Raw genomic sequence first — 14,473 nt, forward strand, 5'->3', positions numbered from 1 at the left:
AGCATTTTGCAGCATTTTGCAGCATTTTGCAGCATTTTGCAGCATTTTGCAGCATTTTGCAGCATTTTGCAGCATTTTGCAGCATTTTGCAGCATGTTGCAGCAAATTGCAGCATGTTGCAGCAAATTGCAGCAAATTGCAGCATGTTGCAGGCTGGTCGCGCATAGGGCAAGTGTGCGAGGGACCCGGATCGGCAAAACAAAAAGCCGAGCAATACGGCGGACGATAAGCGGGTGAGGGGACAAAACTCAAACGAAAATCGCGAAAACACCACCACCATGTATCGCAGGCGCTTATTAAGCAGCGTATGGCAATCAGGGTAATAAATATCACATCGTACAATAGTAATGTATAAATATAAGTAAGAAATATTATTAATCCTATCTTGCAAGGCTAATGTAGGCTATATAGGAGGGTATCCTACTGTTTAAGGACAGAGGAAATACATACAAAAGGAAAGAAGCTACTCTGTATAAGAACAGAGGGCTTAGATATAGACATCTCCTAATTAATTAAAGCTAATAAAGGTGTTGCTAGACTAGGTTAAACAGCCTAACCTCTTGTCTTTTAGATACTTGCCCTTTTATTTATCTTTATCCTTATCCCTTTTATCCTTGTCTAACTTCTTCTAATAGTTATTGTACAAAAGCTTGCTGTTGTCGCCCTTTAAACTGTAAGTATTGCTATAATTGTTATAAACGCAGTTTAAGCAAGCACCTTGCCACTAGGTATAGAGAGAAATACATCCTACATAGTAGAGAAAGTTGCCTGTATAATTGTACACAGCCTAGCAACGCTGGCAAGGAACCTAGTTATAGCTGCTATAAGTATAGATAATAATAGCTTTAAGGTAGCTCTAGCGCTAGAAGAGGATTTAATTGGCTAGGATGGTGCTACAGCAGGTGACAAGAGGAGTATTAGGGGCGTTGTACAGAGAAATGCTAAATATGCAGATAGAAAAATTAGCAGCCTAAGTAATCTTTACACTTTAAAAGAAAGTAAGCATATACTTTAAATTATTATAAAAGAAAGAGTTTATATAGTAAAGCAAAAGACCTATAAGAGGTACTAGGCAACAACTAGATTAAAAATGTTAACCTTCTTATACTATATACCCTAGCATAGAAAGGTTACAGGAGGAGGATTAGCACTACTAAGAGCAGGAACAAGAATCTAAACATTTACAAAGGCGTTTATTTAAAGGCAGGCATCTGCTTAGGCAAAGATAGCTGCACAAGCTTAAACATAGCTTGTTGCAGAAGCTAAAGAAGGGCTAACAGTTTAGTTATTAAAGGAGGTGTTATTAAAGAACATATTTAGCTACATCTAGTAAAAAGTAAGGCTTAATACTAATTATATAGTAAAAGAATCTTACAGAAAGAGATGTTGCCTTAGGTTATTATGCGTAAAGTTAAAAAAGAATAGAGAAAAAAAAGTTAAGTAAAAGCAGTCTATATACACCTGTACAAGCAGTACTTTCTCTATAATGCCTACCCTACGCCCCTAACTGCCCTGCCTAATTGCTTAGCTTACTGTAAAATAACAAAAAGCGCTTATGTAGTAGGTGTAAACAGTTAGATAGAGCCTTACTGCACTATAGGATGCTACAAGCAGTAACAGCAAACATTTAATATTTACACATTTAAAAGAGATGCCTATTATACAATAATATCCTATTTAACACTATAGAAGACTACAGAAAATAACTAGCAGTAACATAATAATAAGAAATTATAAAGGACTACATGTAAGCTAAAGAGGGCTAAAAAGGCAATCTAATCTTATATAATGTCTGTCTTCTAACACTTTAAGCAAAGTCTGTATAGTACTAAATCTTTTTTATCTATAATGTTAAGATCTAGAAGTTTAGGAGAGCAAGCTTTCTAAATATTTAATACCTAAGATATTACACACTTCTTTTTATATAAGGGCTTTTTCTTTACATAGTGTTGTAGCTTTAGCGTTTTTAACTTCTATTTAATTTATAAAAAGTTCTTTTTTATACTTTTTCTTTTTTTTTTAGCAGCTTTCTTTAAGCATAATTTTATCTTAATAAAAGATAATTCTAGATTTTTACTATATAATAACTACTTATCTAGGTGCTGCTTAAGCACAAGGTATATTATAGTTATTCTAGAGTTAATTTTTTTAAAGAATTTACCCTCTAAAAGCTCTTTTATTATATAGAGCCTACTAGCACTCTTTAGAAGATTTATAACGCTATCTTTCCTAATGTCTACAGCAATGTATAGAGGATTATTAGAGATGTTGTTTACATTATATTATACAATCTCTAGGAGAAGGTGTGTTTTAAGTAGGTTACTAGGCCTCTTAATTATAGTGTTTAAAATTTAGAGTTAAATCTTTTCTATTTCTTTATTAGTTTAGAAAAGACAGAAAGAGTATAACATATATAAAAAATATTATAGTCTATAAACCTGTTTCTTATCTAGGTACCTTTATTAACAATCTTATATTATACAAGACAGACATGTAGAAGAACTAGGAAGCTAGAAGACTAGCAAGCTGTAGCTTAGGTAGTCTTTTAGATTAATTATTATTATGCACTTTCTATAATTGTACAACCTGTAGCTTTAGCAGATAGAATAAAAACAGCCTTTTTAGTATTTAAGGTGTTGTCTAGAATAATAACATCTTTATTCCTTACTTTTTATGTACTAGGCAATAGCTAAAGAGAAGCATAATAAGCTAGACAGAAAGTAAATAAAAAAAGATGCTAAGAATAAAGCTCTCCTATTTCTAAGCAGTATTTTAGGGGTAGTGTACTTATGTTGTACAACAAAAGAAAAGACTAAAGGAGGGACAAAACTTATACTACAAGAGATAATAATATTTATATAGCATAATGTAGTGTAAATAGCTTAGTTATTGCATATAAGTAAAAGAACTATACTATATCTAGATCTATTAATATCTCTAAGTCTTGTATATTAGTTTTAAGGTCTGCTTATTAAACTACTTTAAAGTTAGGCTATATTTGCTTAGTTTTTTAAATACTTATTATATAAAGTACTTACTTACTAACTTCTTACACTTACTAAAGCTAAAAAAAGAAAGAGCTGCAGCTAAAACTAATTCTCTATATAAAATTGCGTCTGTCTCTATAGGTGGAGGTAAACTTCTAGATAAGGTGTTATACGCTTAACAGAAAAAAACTGCGCTGCAGTTGCACTATTAAATCTAATAGACTTAAGCACACCTAGACACTAGTTAAAGGTGTTAGAAAAAAGATATCTATTAATCTTCTATTTACTAATACTTTCTTTTATTATACAAAGCTAGTTACTATTAAAGGATACACCCTAGTTCTAGATATAGCTTTCTAGATAGTAATAAAGCATAAATAGCTTTCTAACAACAGCGTTTTACTAATTTAGCTGCTTCTAAATAGAGTAGGAATTTTAGAGTTATACAAAGTTATAGAGCTCTTCTTATAGAATTAGAATATACACTACATACAGACTTATCTAGTCTACTAAATTGTCCTTTAAGAACTGCCCCTGCGTACAAAGGCTTGTAAAGTAATTCTATATTAAGTTAAGTAACATAAAGTGCTGCGTATAAGAGACTTACTTACTAGTAAAAAATAATCCCTTTTAAAAGCTAACCCTACTATGCTTTAATACGCTAGTTTAATGTACTTATGCTATATAGATAGCAGTCCTAAAACTTAAGGTCTAGTTTGTATAACATCTACAGCTTATAATAAGCGTCTGCTAGCATTACTATCTTAACTCCCCTATTTAATTGTATAAAGCGTAGCTGTAGCTAAACTTCCTTTAAGGCGTAGAAAAATTAATAAGCACAGCTAACAGCAGTTAAAGCTAATATTTTTACATATATCTAGACAATATATCTAGAATATGCGTTAAGACAGGCATATATTTTAATTCTATACAGGTAGAGTTTACAGTATCTATTAATTAACTAGACAAAGTTTAGACTAAAAACAATATATTCTTCTTAGTAGTGTTAAAGATTATGTTTACATTATTTAACTGCTTTAAAGTTAATTATATAATAAGCTTAGAAAAGTTAATCTCTAGCAACAATATAGCCCTACTGCTAAAAGTAGGTGTGTAGGTATCCTTACCTGTATTTATTAATAACGCCTTTCTTAAGTTCTTTAGTAACAAGTCTTTATATAAGCTAATTAGCTCTTTACTATTCTTCTACTTTATTTATACAGCGCTAAAGACTAAGCTTAAAGTAAAGTTATATAAGGGCATATTTCCTAATATTAAAGCTCTTTGCCTATAATACAGTAAGTATCTTCTTATTATTAAGTCTAACCTTAAAGAATAGGACTTAAATACGCTTTTTAGCAGCATCTTTAACATAGGTAGGAGGCTAGCGCTAGAGATTCTAATCTTTAAACTGCTACTTAATTATACAAGTAGTAACATTAATCTAATATGTATTATAAAGATACATAGCAATCTAATTTATTATAAGGCCTTCTTAAAAGAGCCTACAAAGCTCTAATTAATATAGAGTTAAATTAATAGAAGGGCAACTGCCTGCCCTTGTACATAAGTAATAACATCTAAAAAGTGGTTTATATACTAACTAGGCATGCTGATATAATATTGTACAACAGGAAATAATTATTTAACAAGTTATTAAGGCTACACAGATGTTCTACAAGGTGTTTTAGTACTGTATAGAGGGGTGGTTGTGCAGGGAAAAAATTTCGTTTGAGTTTTGTCCCCTCACCCGCTTATCGTCCGCCGTAGTAGAGCAGAAAAAGGATCGATAAATCAACACAATCAATACAATCAATCAATCATCCCATACATCATATCCAAACCCATCATCCATCTCAGGAAGCCTAGAAACAGTGCTTCAATCTGACAAAGCTGCATTTAATGTTCTTTTAACACATCTAAGTAGTGTTATTAAGAATGCATTAGTATAAAAAAAGTAGTGTAGTAGAGTCTTAGCAAAAGTAAGTAACTTAGATGTGTAAGCAACTTGCCTATAAAGTACGTTTAAAGCTATTTAGTATATTAGTTATTTATTATTTTTTAAAATACTTTATATATAGCTATAGTATTTTACTTTAAATATATAATATGTTATATAAAAGCTTAAAGTATAAGCTATATCTAATATTCTTTTTACACATTTAAGTAGTGTTATTAAGAATATATTAATGTAGAAAAAGTAGTTTAGTATAGTTTTAGTAAAAGCAAGTAACTTAGGTGTGTAAGTAACTTGCCTGTAGTGTACGTTATAGTTAGCTTAGACCCCCCTTAAGCTCCTTAGACCTTACACCTTTGCTCAATCCACCAAGTTTGGTTCTCGCCACCTGATCAACGACTCGCACCTCTCCATGCCCTCTTTCGTCCATCAGCTCTAACCATGAGATAGAAAGAGCTGTGCACCTCTCAGCGTTCTACCACAGCCTAAATCCTATCTTTTCCTGAGTATTTGACATGTGTTATTTAGACAGGGCAGTTTGTTTCTGTGATTACTTATGAATCAGGAAAAAGGTTACTCTTAATATGATTTACATGCAGAATCCTGACTCAGACATGCGCTCCGAGTCCGCTTTTGAGACAGAGCGCAGTATGTCTCGCTATTCTCGCTATTCTCTCGTACCCAGCGTAAATCATTCAGCCAGTTGAATTCCGCGCACAGAGATGCTAGCTCTCACTGAGGCACCGGAACCAACGTCGAAGATGCCTTCCTTGACCATACCAGGAGCGTCAAATACATCCTGGAAGGCCACCTCAACACTTCCGGACTCGTCTTGCTTGTTCATCAGCGAGATCTTGAAGCTCGTCGGCCTGGCAATCATATCTGTATTCAAAGGGATTTTAAAAGCCTGGTCGAAAGATGGGTTGAAGATGTCCACTCCTGGGATGTAAGTTTTGGCTACGGTCTGGAACTCTTTACCACCCCATGCCACCTTGACGCTGGGGTTTAGCCCGTCGCGCTGTCCTGAGAGGCCGAGGACACTGGCAATTAGAATCGTGACAAGCCCGCAGATCTGGCCCTTGCGTTCGCTATCCTGCGCGGATAAGAGGGAAGCATCAGCGACGAGATTGTAGAACTTTGCATGTATCACTAGTTTAGCGTTAGTGTGTTCGCCTTTGTGGGTAAGGTTCAGTTCGTGTGAGCCGCCGTTTAGTAGGACCTCCTTGATGGTAGTATACCCGAGTCCAATGTCGTCATCGCCAGCCAGATCGTCGTCCTGGATGTCAACTGAAATACTCTGCTCGTAATCCGTCACTAGGAAATCATGCGTTTCGTTCCATGCCGGCTCGTGGTTGTTCTTCTGGACCGAGGTGCGCCACTCCCCCTCAGCACCGATGTTGACCTTGACATAACAGTCAGGGACATCCTTGACAATCTTAGCCAGTAGCCTCGAAGCGCCGCTCTTCTTTGGAGCCGTTATGCCAGTTGCCTTCTCGACTGTCAGACGGAGAATGCCAAGGTGAGGCTGGTATGTTTTGAAGTAGTCATTATTGGCGTCGAGTTTGACAAGGAAGCGGTTGGGAAGAACAGCCATGCTCGAAATGATGCTTAGGATGGTGTTCCGGACGGTTTTCTCGATCAGGAAGCAGTCGGCGATGTTCGCAGCATCAGTGAAGTCAAGCTTGAGGCTGGGTGGGTTGATGAAGGCAACTTGCGCGGCGCCGATCTTTGTGTTATGTTAGTGTATGAAGTTTAACCAAGTGACGCTAAGAAAGGAGCGGCCCGTACCAGGGGAACGATATTCGTCAGCGGGCACAGCAATATGCTGAGTCTGCCCTTCAGGTGAACTTTCTCGATGCCCTTGAAGCAGGGTACCCTGGTTAGCCGCTGCTCAAGTGAGGTGTCTAGTGATGGGGAAATTCACAATTTTAGGGACATGGTTCCCATCCAGCTCGATGTCGCACTCGCCCTCCCAGTGTAGATCCAGATCAAGTTTTATACCCTGAGTAGCCGTCTTGTGGACGTCTACATTGGAGAATTGGATAGGGACATGCCCAAAGTCGAGCTTGACGAAATGCAGGCTAGAGAGGGGACCCGGAAGTGTTGAGGCAAGGATGGGTTCTACAACATCCTTTACGATATTGGCACCAGCCACACTTATGTTCGGCCACAATTGCTTAATGATGTCATTGAGAAAGCCTGTTGATAATGAGTTACTGAAGGATAATCCTGGGAGTGAGATATCTAACCTGCTGGTTCGGAGCCTCCAGAGGCAGTCAAGCTGTCGATAAGTGATGCCATATTGGATGGTCGAGTTAGGTAGGAACTCAGATGTTAAAGTGCGGCGGGGATGAGCTTGGGGATGCGTGATGAAATAAATTGTGAGTAGCACTAGTTTTAAGGGATGAGATTGTATTCCCTGTTTGCCTTGGTTACAAGAGCGGGGTAGTGTTATTATCGGCAAGGTGCCGTATTTTATCACTTGGCGCCGAGCCTCGCTTATCGCCCACTTGCATGAAATTCCGTCAACTTTTGAAATGTTAATATCTCAACTAATAGACATTTAATTAACGCTGCAATTGCGTTGTTTAAATTGCTAAAGCTCAGAGAAAATCCTAATTATAGAAAAGCTGTAAAAAAGTATAGTAGCTGTGAATCTACACTAGTATAGAGCTACAAAGGGGTTTAAAGCTTTAATGTATAGAACAATTAAAAACTAACTATTTTTAAACAATATGTAAGAAAAAAAATTATCTATATTAATAAGCTTTATATAAAAGAACTACTACCTTTATAGTAAATAGTTTGTAGTTAATCTTACATTATAAATAGCTAGAATATAAGTAGGTAAATAAAAACTCTATTTACGTAATTTACTAGTAAAATTAATAATAAGTTATTTTCTTATAACATAGTCCACAAGCGAATGTTCAACACAAGCGAGTGTTCCGCCCCACCACCAAAACGCAGCTAACCTACTACTAACTGCGATGCATTAACAACTATATAAGTAATTATTTTTAAAAGAGGCTAGAATTAACCTAGCTATTTAAGCTCTTAATAAAGATGTGTCTTTAACTAAAAGGCACGCTGCAGCACTTTATAATGTTAATTAAATAGCTCTCTGCTAACAACGCGCAGGGATAACTATGCAACGCAACTATATAGCTAACAACAAAAAGCTTACAAAGCTAGAAAAGAAGGTAATTATTAAGCATATACTTAATCTAGATTTCTAAGAATTTGCGCCTACTCTAGGTGCTATATAAAAGATAGCTAACAAGCTTCTTACTAAGCGCAGCGCTCTACTAGTAGGTATTAACTAGCTATCTAACTTTGTTACGTGTACACTAGTAGTTAAAACTTACCTTAGCTAACTATATAATTACTAATAAGTAAAATGTAAAGATCTAGTAATTATAAGTAAGTAGTTTAAGCTTATAAAAGCTATATAATTAAAGTATAGTATTATAAATTAAAATATATATAATTTTAATAAAACAAGCTTTTAGATAGAGGTTATATTAAGCTAAATAGTTATTATAAGCACAGATAGACGTAATTAGCTAAAGGCTATACAGCTAGGTAACTATAAATAGGTAACAGTTATTATAGGCATTAATGTAGATAAGTAGGCAATACCTTTATACATAATTTTTAAAGGCAAGCATTACCTATCTGCCTAGTATAAGAATAAAGATATACAAAAGGACTAGGCTATTAGTGTTAGTAACAATAGCTAGATAACTAATAAATATAAAATTACATAGCTAGAGCACTTTAATCTATACATAAAAAATTGCTTAGTAGGCTTATAGTAGCTACTTATTCTTAATAGCTATAAAAGCTATTACTCTATTAAATTTCTAGAGCTTTATAAGCAGAGGCGTATTATAGCGCTCTGTATGCTAGCACACGCGTTACATATTCTACAGCTGCTTAATGTTAGCTGCTTTTTACTATTAAAGTGCACATATAGTACTAAAATTAGCTAGTTAATCTGCTACTAGATTAATTATATTAATAAGCTAACCTTTCTACTAGCCTTTAAAGCAGTATTTAGTTGCTTAATTATAATAGATAATATCTGCGCAGGCTTTAAAGCTATAGAACTAGTTCTATTTAACCTAGAGCTAGTGCTTTTAAAGCTTAATATACAGCTACCTAATTAGCTAGCTACTCTACTACTAAATACTACCTAGGAGGCTTAAACACCTAGTAATCCTTATAAAGTTAAGGCTTAGTTAACTTTACTATATAATTAAATTTAAAAGCATTAGAATTTTTTTTTTTTGCTATGCTTAATCTAGCAAAGCAGCTAAGTAAAGGCGCTACTAAAATAGCTTATGTTGCTGTTCTACAGCGTAATTAAGCAGCTACTCTAAAGAGGGCCTGTAAAGCAGCTATAAAGCGTAAGCAGTGTAAAAAAAAGTAAATTTAAAAAAAAAAACTTTAACAAGTTATTAAAGCTTTAAGTTAAGTACTTAAAAGCTTACTAGTATAGTAGAAGGTAGTAAAATGCCTTAGAAGAAGTTAACTGCTAAAAGCAGCGCAGCGCGCGTACAGCGCTGCAAGTGCTGTAACAAGCCTAGGTATAACTCTTATACATGCAAGAATATTAAATAATTTTATAGTAGTTTATTTTATATAGTATATTTTTATGTTGTTAAATTAATAGTCTTTAAAGTTAAATTTAGTAGTAGGGTGGAACACTTGCTTGTGTTAAACATTCGCTTGTGGACCATGTTACTAGTTGTATTTTAGAACTAATTGTATTAGATTTAAGAAATATAAAAAGCCTTCTATAGATAGTAATAAATAATATATATAAGAAGAAAAGTTTCTTACTTAACTAAATAAATAATATTATCTTAAATTATAACATAATTTGTTTATATAAAAATAAGACTTTGTCACAATTGTGCACAAGTAAGGTTATAGAGCTTCACGGAGGTCTAGTTTAATTACTACGTGAGGTATTATAGTAGGTATAAGACATTGTGTGAGGAACAGGAAAGTTTAGAAGAAAATTAGTAATTAAATACTTAGCTTAGAAGTCTAAGCGCTTTAAGTATAAATTAAGCCTATTCTAGGTTTAGTTAGTGTTAAGGTAGTTTATGCTTAAGTTTATGTCTATATTATGTTATGTTTATGTTAGACGTGCACTAATAATACTTTAGTATGTGTCTAATATAGTTATGTCTAGGATCTAGGGAGGATACTGTGACAGTACCCCTCTCTTATTAGAAAGGGAATCCTTTACATTAGTAGTTCTAGCATTAAGTTGTTTTTATTAGGGTACAGGTTTAGTTTAGATAGGTATTAGGTGTAGAATTAAGTTACTGCAGAGTTCTTTTATAAGGCTTCTGCAAGTTCTTATAACAGTTTATTATATCTAGTTTATTTTATAAGGTATTTATAGATATGTTTTTTCTTATTAAACTAGATTTATTTAATGTATTTTACAACATATTTTAGTTTATTATTTATAATAATAGGTTTAGGTAGCAAGTTTAGCTGTTTAGGTAGATAGTTAGATTTAAGAGCTACTTAACGCAGCAATAATACATAGAACACAGGGTGTATCTTTATGCTGTTAGGTAGGATTAATTAGTAAGTGTGTAATAAGACTATATAGGCTACTATAAAGGGGCTAAAGTTCTTTTAATTAAGTTTCTTTAATTATTAGTTTATTTAGATATTTCTAGTGTCTAGCTAGACCTTCTTGCTAGCTGCATACACAGGGGCAGAGGTTTAAGATTAGTTTATATACTCTTATTAAAAACCTTAAGCCTATGTAAGCTTTTTATAAACATATTTAGATATATTTTAGATCTTATTAATAAGTCTATTTATATTTATTACTTATATAGATTAATAAGTTAGTTAGGGGGTATTTAAAAGTAGTTTAAATTTTATTTAAAAGTAGTATCTATAGTTTACTAAAAATAAAGATACTTATGTTAATTTAAATATTATGTTATTAGCTTTAAACTATGCTGCAGCTAACTATTTTACCTAGTTATTTTACTAGTAGTTTATATACACTTATAAGACTTATTTTATTACAGCATTTATGTTTTTAGTCTAGCTGTTAGTCTCTAGGTAAAAAGCTATAGATAGATAGAGGACAATTTAAAGCTGTTTATAAAGTTTGTCCTAGAAGGCTAAGACACACTGCGTACCTCTATCTAATATAATTATGTTAGGCAGGCTATAGTAAACTTATACATATTAGTAGAATAACTAGGCTATATTAGGGGTAGTTATAGAGGAACATAGTATTAAGTGTTAATACTTAGTTAAGTAATTAATAACTACTATAATATTTATGTACTTTTTAGATAAAGGTAGGTCTATAATAAAATTAATTAATATATCTTTTTAAGCTTATTTAAAGATTAGAAGTAGTTTAAGTAGGCTATTATACCTTTCTTAAAAGGCTTTTACTTTATAGTAAGTATAGTAACATAATATGTATTAGCGTACAGTATAGAACATGCAGGGCTAGTAGTACTCTCTCTGTAGTAGGTTAAGAGTCTTTCCTCTGCCTAGGTGTCCTCTAATAGGTAAGTTATGTATAATTTAAAGTAGTTTAATTCTTAGTTTATTAGAATTAAAAATTATAAGTTAGTTATAGTAATATAGCTTACTATTTTAGTTTTTATAGTTAGCTAGTGTTACTTTTTTAACTAACTAGCGCTATTTTAAAGCAGGTTTAAAGTTTCTTAGATAAATTTATTATTTAGATACTTATTAGTAATAATCTAATTAATTATCTAATTTATTTTATTTAAGTTAAGGTCTAAAAATAGCTTAGGTTAAAGTAAAGTTTAGTGTTAAGCCTTTTACACTTTTTTTTAAGCAGAGATTTTTAAAATTACTTTATAAAAGCATCTAGTTTCTCTTTGTCTTAACTAGAATAATAAGTAATTTTAAAATTAAAATAAGATAAGTATTTAAACTAATAAGCTTATTAGTAGCTAAGTTATTTTATAGTTACAAAGTACTACAAGTTCTTATAGTTAGATAGGACCTGTATTAGATGCGCTGCACTTTCTAGTTTAGGTTGCTATTGTTTAAAGTAGTGTACTATAGCAAGTAATTTCTTATTATAGATTTTATAATTACCTTCTATAGAACTTATTCTTTTTAAGAAGTATGTAATAGGCTTAATAGTCCTGTCTAGCTTAGTCTAGAAGAGAACTCCTGCTACTATATAGTCTAAGGCATTAGCTTCTATAAGTATTAGTAGTTTAGAGTTAAAGTAGCAGAGTATTAGAGCTTTAGTAAAGGCTTTTTTTAGCTAGTTAAAAAACTATTAGTAATTTAAGTTAAAGTTAAATTAAATTTCTTTCTTAGTAAGTGTAATTATAAGGCTTACTTACTATAAAAAGTTATTAATAAATTATTAGTAAAAGTTAGTAAATTTTATAAAAGCTTAAATATCCTTTATATTCTTTAAGTATTGCTAATCTAGCACAGTTTAAACCTTAATAGGGTCTATTTAGATGCTATCTATAGAGATTACATATTCTAAATACATAACTTTTAATTAGTAGAACTTGCATTTGTCTATGTTAAGTTATAGACCTACTTTTTTTATAGCTTTTAGCACTAAGCGTACATGCTGTTTATGCTCTAAAAGGCTATTACTATAGATTAGAATATTATTAATATACATAGTGCAGAACATGTTTAGGTAGGGTTAGAGTAAGTTGTTTATAAAATGTTAAAAAGTACTAGGCGTGTTAGCTAAGCTAAAGGGCATTACTAGGTACTTAAATAGTCTGTATTAAGTTTAAAACACTATTAGCTACTTATTACCCTTTACTATTCTTAGCTTATTAAAGGCAGTAATAATATCTAACTTTATAAAATACTTTGCTTTACTTAGTTAGCTTAGAGTTTCCTATAAAAAAAAATTAAGTATTAGTTTTTAATAGTAATAGTATTTAGTCCTTAGTAGTTAACATAAAATTAAAGCCTACCTCTAGGTTTTTTTATAAATAGTATAAATAACACTACTAGTAAAAAGCTAGCTTAAATAAACTTTTTTTTTAAGTTTTTATTAAAGTATTTTTAAAGCACTTTTAATTTATTTAGTAACATTTTATATAGTAGCCTATAACTAGGTTGTTTACTAGGCTTAAAAGTTGTCTAGTAATTATATAGATGTTATATTAAAAGCTTATTAGACTTATTTTAAAAAAAAATATGTAATAAGTTATAGTAGTTTTAAGAAACTATTATCTTTAAGTTAGTGCGTTTTTAGAGAGCTAAAGCTTAGTTTATATTAGAAATTATAACTGTGTAGATTTTGTAATCTAGTTGTTAAGCTAGGGTTATAAATAGAGCAGGTTCTATATAGCAGATGTCTATCTGTTGTTTAAGTCCTAGTTTATGTCTAAATTAAGTAGGTAAAGATTCTTTAAAGGCTTCTTTTTCTTTAAGTTTAAGTAGTTATTAAATTATTTTATATAGCCTATCTTAGTAAAAGGCCTAGCTTATTAGCCTTACTTAAGTAGTTTTTTTCTAGGTTATTAAAAAGTAGGTCTAAAGACCTTCTATATTAAGTGCTACTTAGGTGTTGTTTAGGTGTAAGCATAAGCATACATCTTAGTATTAGAAAAAGTTAAAGTTTAAAACTTACTCTTAGTAATTAAAGGTAACTTTATGCTAATACAGCTATAGTTGTCTTAGAATTAGGTTATAACATTTTATGTTTATTACATAGAGCTTAATCTACTTCTTATAGTGTTAGTAGGTAATTATAATAGTTATAGTATAAAAGATAGAACCTTTTTTAAGTTGTTTTCTATTAAATCTAGTTAAGTAAATTATTTAGGTAAGCAGTGTTAATTAAAGATTTAGTTTACACGCTAGTTTTTTATTAATGTAACTTATGCTATTTACTTCTAAGTTAATAAGAGCCTATATTAAGGCTAATATAGTTTTTTATTATAAATATATAAAAATATTAACTTAGTACTTCTAGTTATTAGTAGAGGACTTAGCCTATAAGTTAGTAGAGATCTAATGTTAAATTAGTTCTAAGAGGTAACTTAGCCCTAGAACAAGCCTTTTTACAGGCTTCTACTACTATAGCTGCTGCTATGTTAAGAGTAGTAAAAAAGATTAAAGCTTAAATATAAATTAAAGCCCTTATAAAAACAAAATTAAAATAGTAAAAATTTTTAATAAGTACTAGCAGCGCTACTTGGCTAGACTTAAAAAAAGAGAATAAAGTAGTTTTAAAAAATATAACTATGCTTACTACACTTAAAGCATTAACTTTTTTTTTTATAATCTTTATACTTTCTAGAACTAACTAAAGCATAATTTAAATTAATTTTTATTACATTAAGGTCCTTATTTATAACTACGCTAGTTTAGAGGCGTATTAGGGCTTGTACAAGGAGGAACCTTATGTTATTATTGTAGGTAGTAATTAGGTTCGCATACGCGTTAAGGTTGTTTAAAAGAGGTTCTCCTACTATAGCGCGTTATAGTTTAGTTAAGAGGGAGT

General features: G+C 31.6%; 1 protein-coding gene across 1 annotated transcript; it reads right to left on the minus strand.

The window, feature by feature from the left end:
• Positions 1 to 5,528: 5,528 nt before the first annotated feature.
• On the minus strand, positions 5,529 to 7,357 carry BDR25DRAFT_265463 (uncharacterized protein). Its single transcript, XM_033686923.1, has 4 exons — positions 7,194 to 7,357; positions 6,869 to 7,143; positions 6,733 to 6,804; positions 5,529 to 6,670 (listed from the first exon to the last, which is right to left on the minus strand). Exons 1-4 carry the CDS (start codon positions 7,243 to 7,245, stop codon positions 5,636 to 5,638), a joined length of 1,434 nt encoding a protein of 477 aa, XP_033545145.1. The 5' UTR covers positions 7,246 to 7,357; the 3' UTR covers positions 5,529 to 5,635.
• Positions 7,358 to 14,473: the final 7,116 nt, after the last annotated feature.

This window comes from Lindgomyces ingoldianus (genome assembly GCF_010093535.1).
Source record: "Lindgomyces ingoldianus strain ATCC 200398 unplaced genomic scaffold BDR25scaffold_25, whole genome shotgun sequence".
NCBI lineage: Eukaryota > Fungi > Ascomycota > Dothideomycetes > Pleosporales > Lindgomycetaceae > Lindgomyces > Lindgomyces ingoldianus.

Coding starts and splice junctions, on each gene's coding strand:
- BDR25DRAFT_265463 (XM_033686923.1), bottom strand. CDS start 7,245: ATGGCATCACTTATCGACAGCTTGACTGCCTCTGGAGGCTCCGAACCA. Junction 7,144..7,193: donor TGGAGGCTCCGAACCAGCAG/GTTAGATATCTC, acceptor CATTATCAACAG/GCTTTCTCAATGACATCATT. Junction 6,671..6,732: donor TGACGAATATCGTTCCCCTG/GTACGGGCCGCT, acceptor CATAACACAAAG/ATCGGCGCCGCGCAAGTTGC.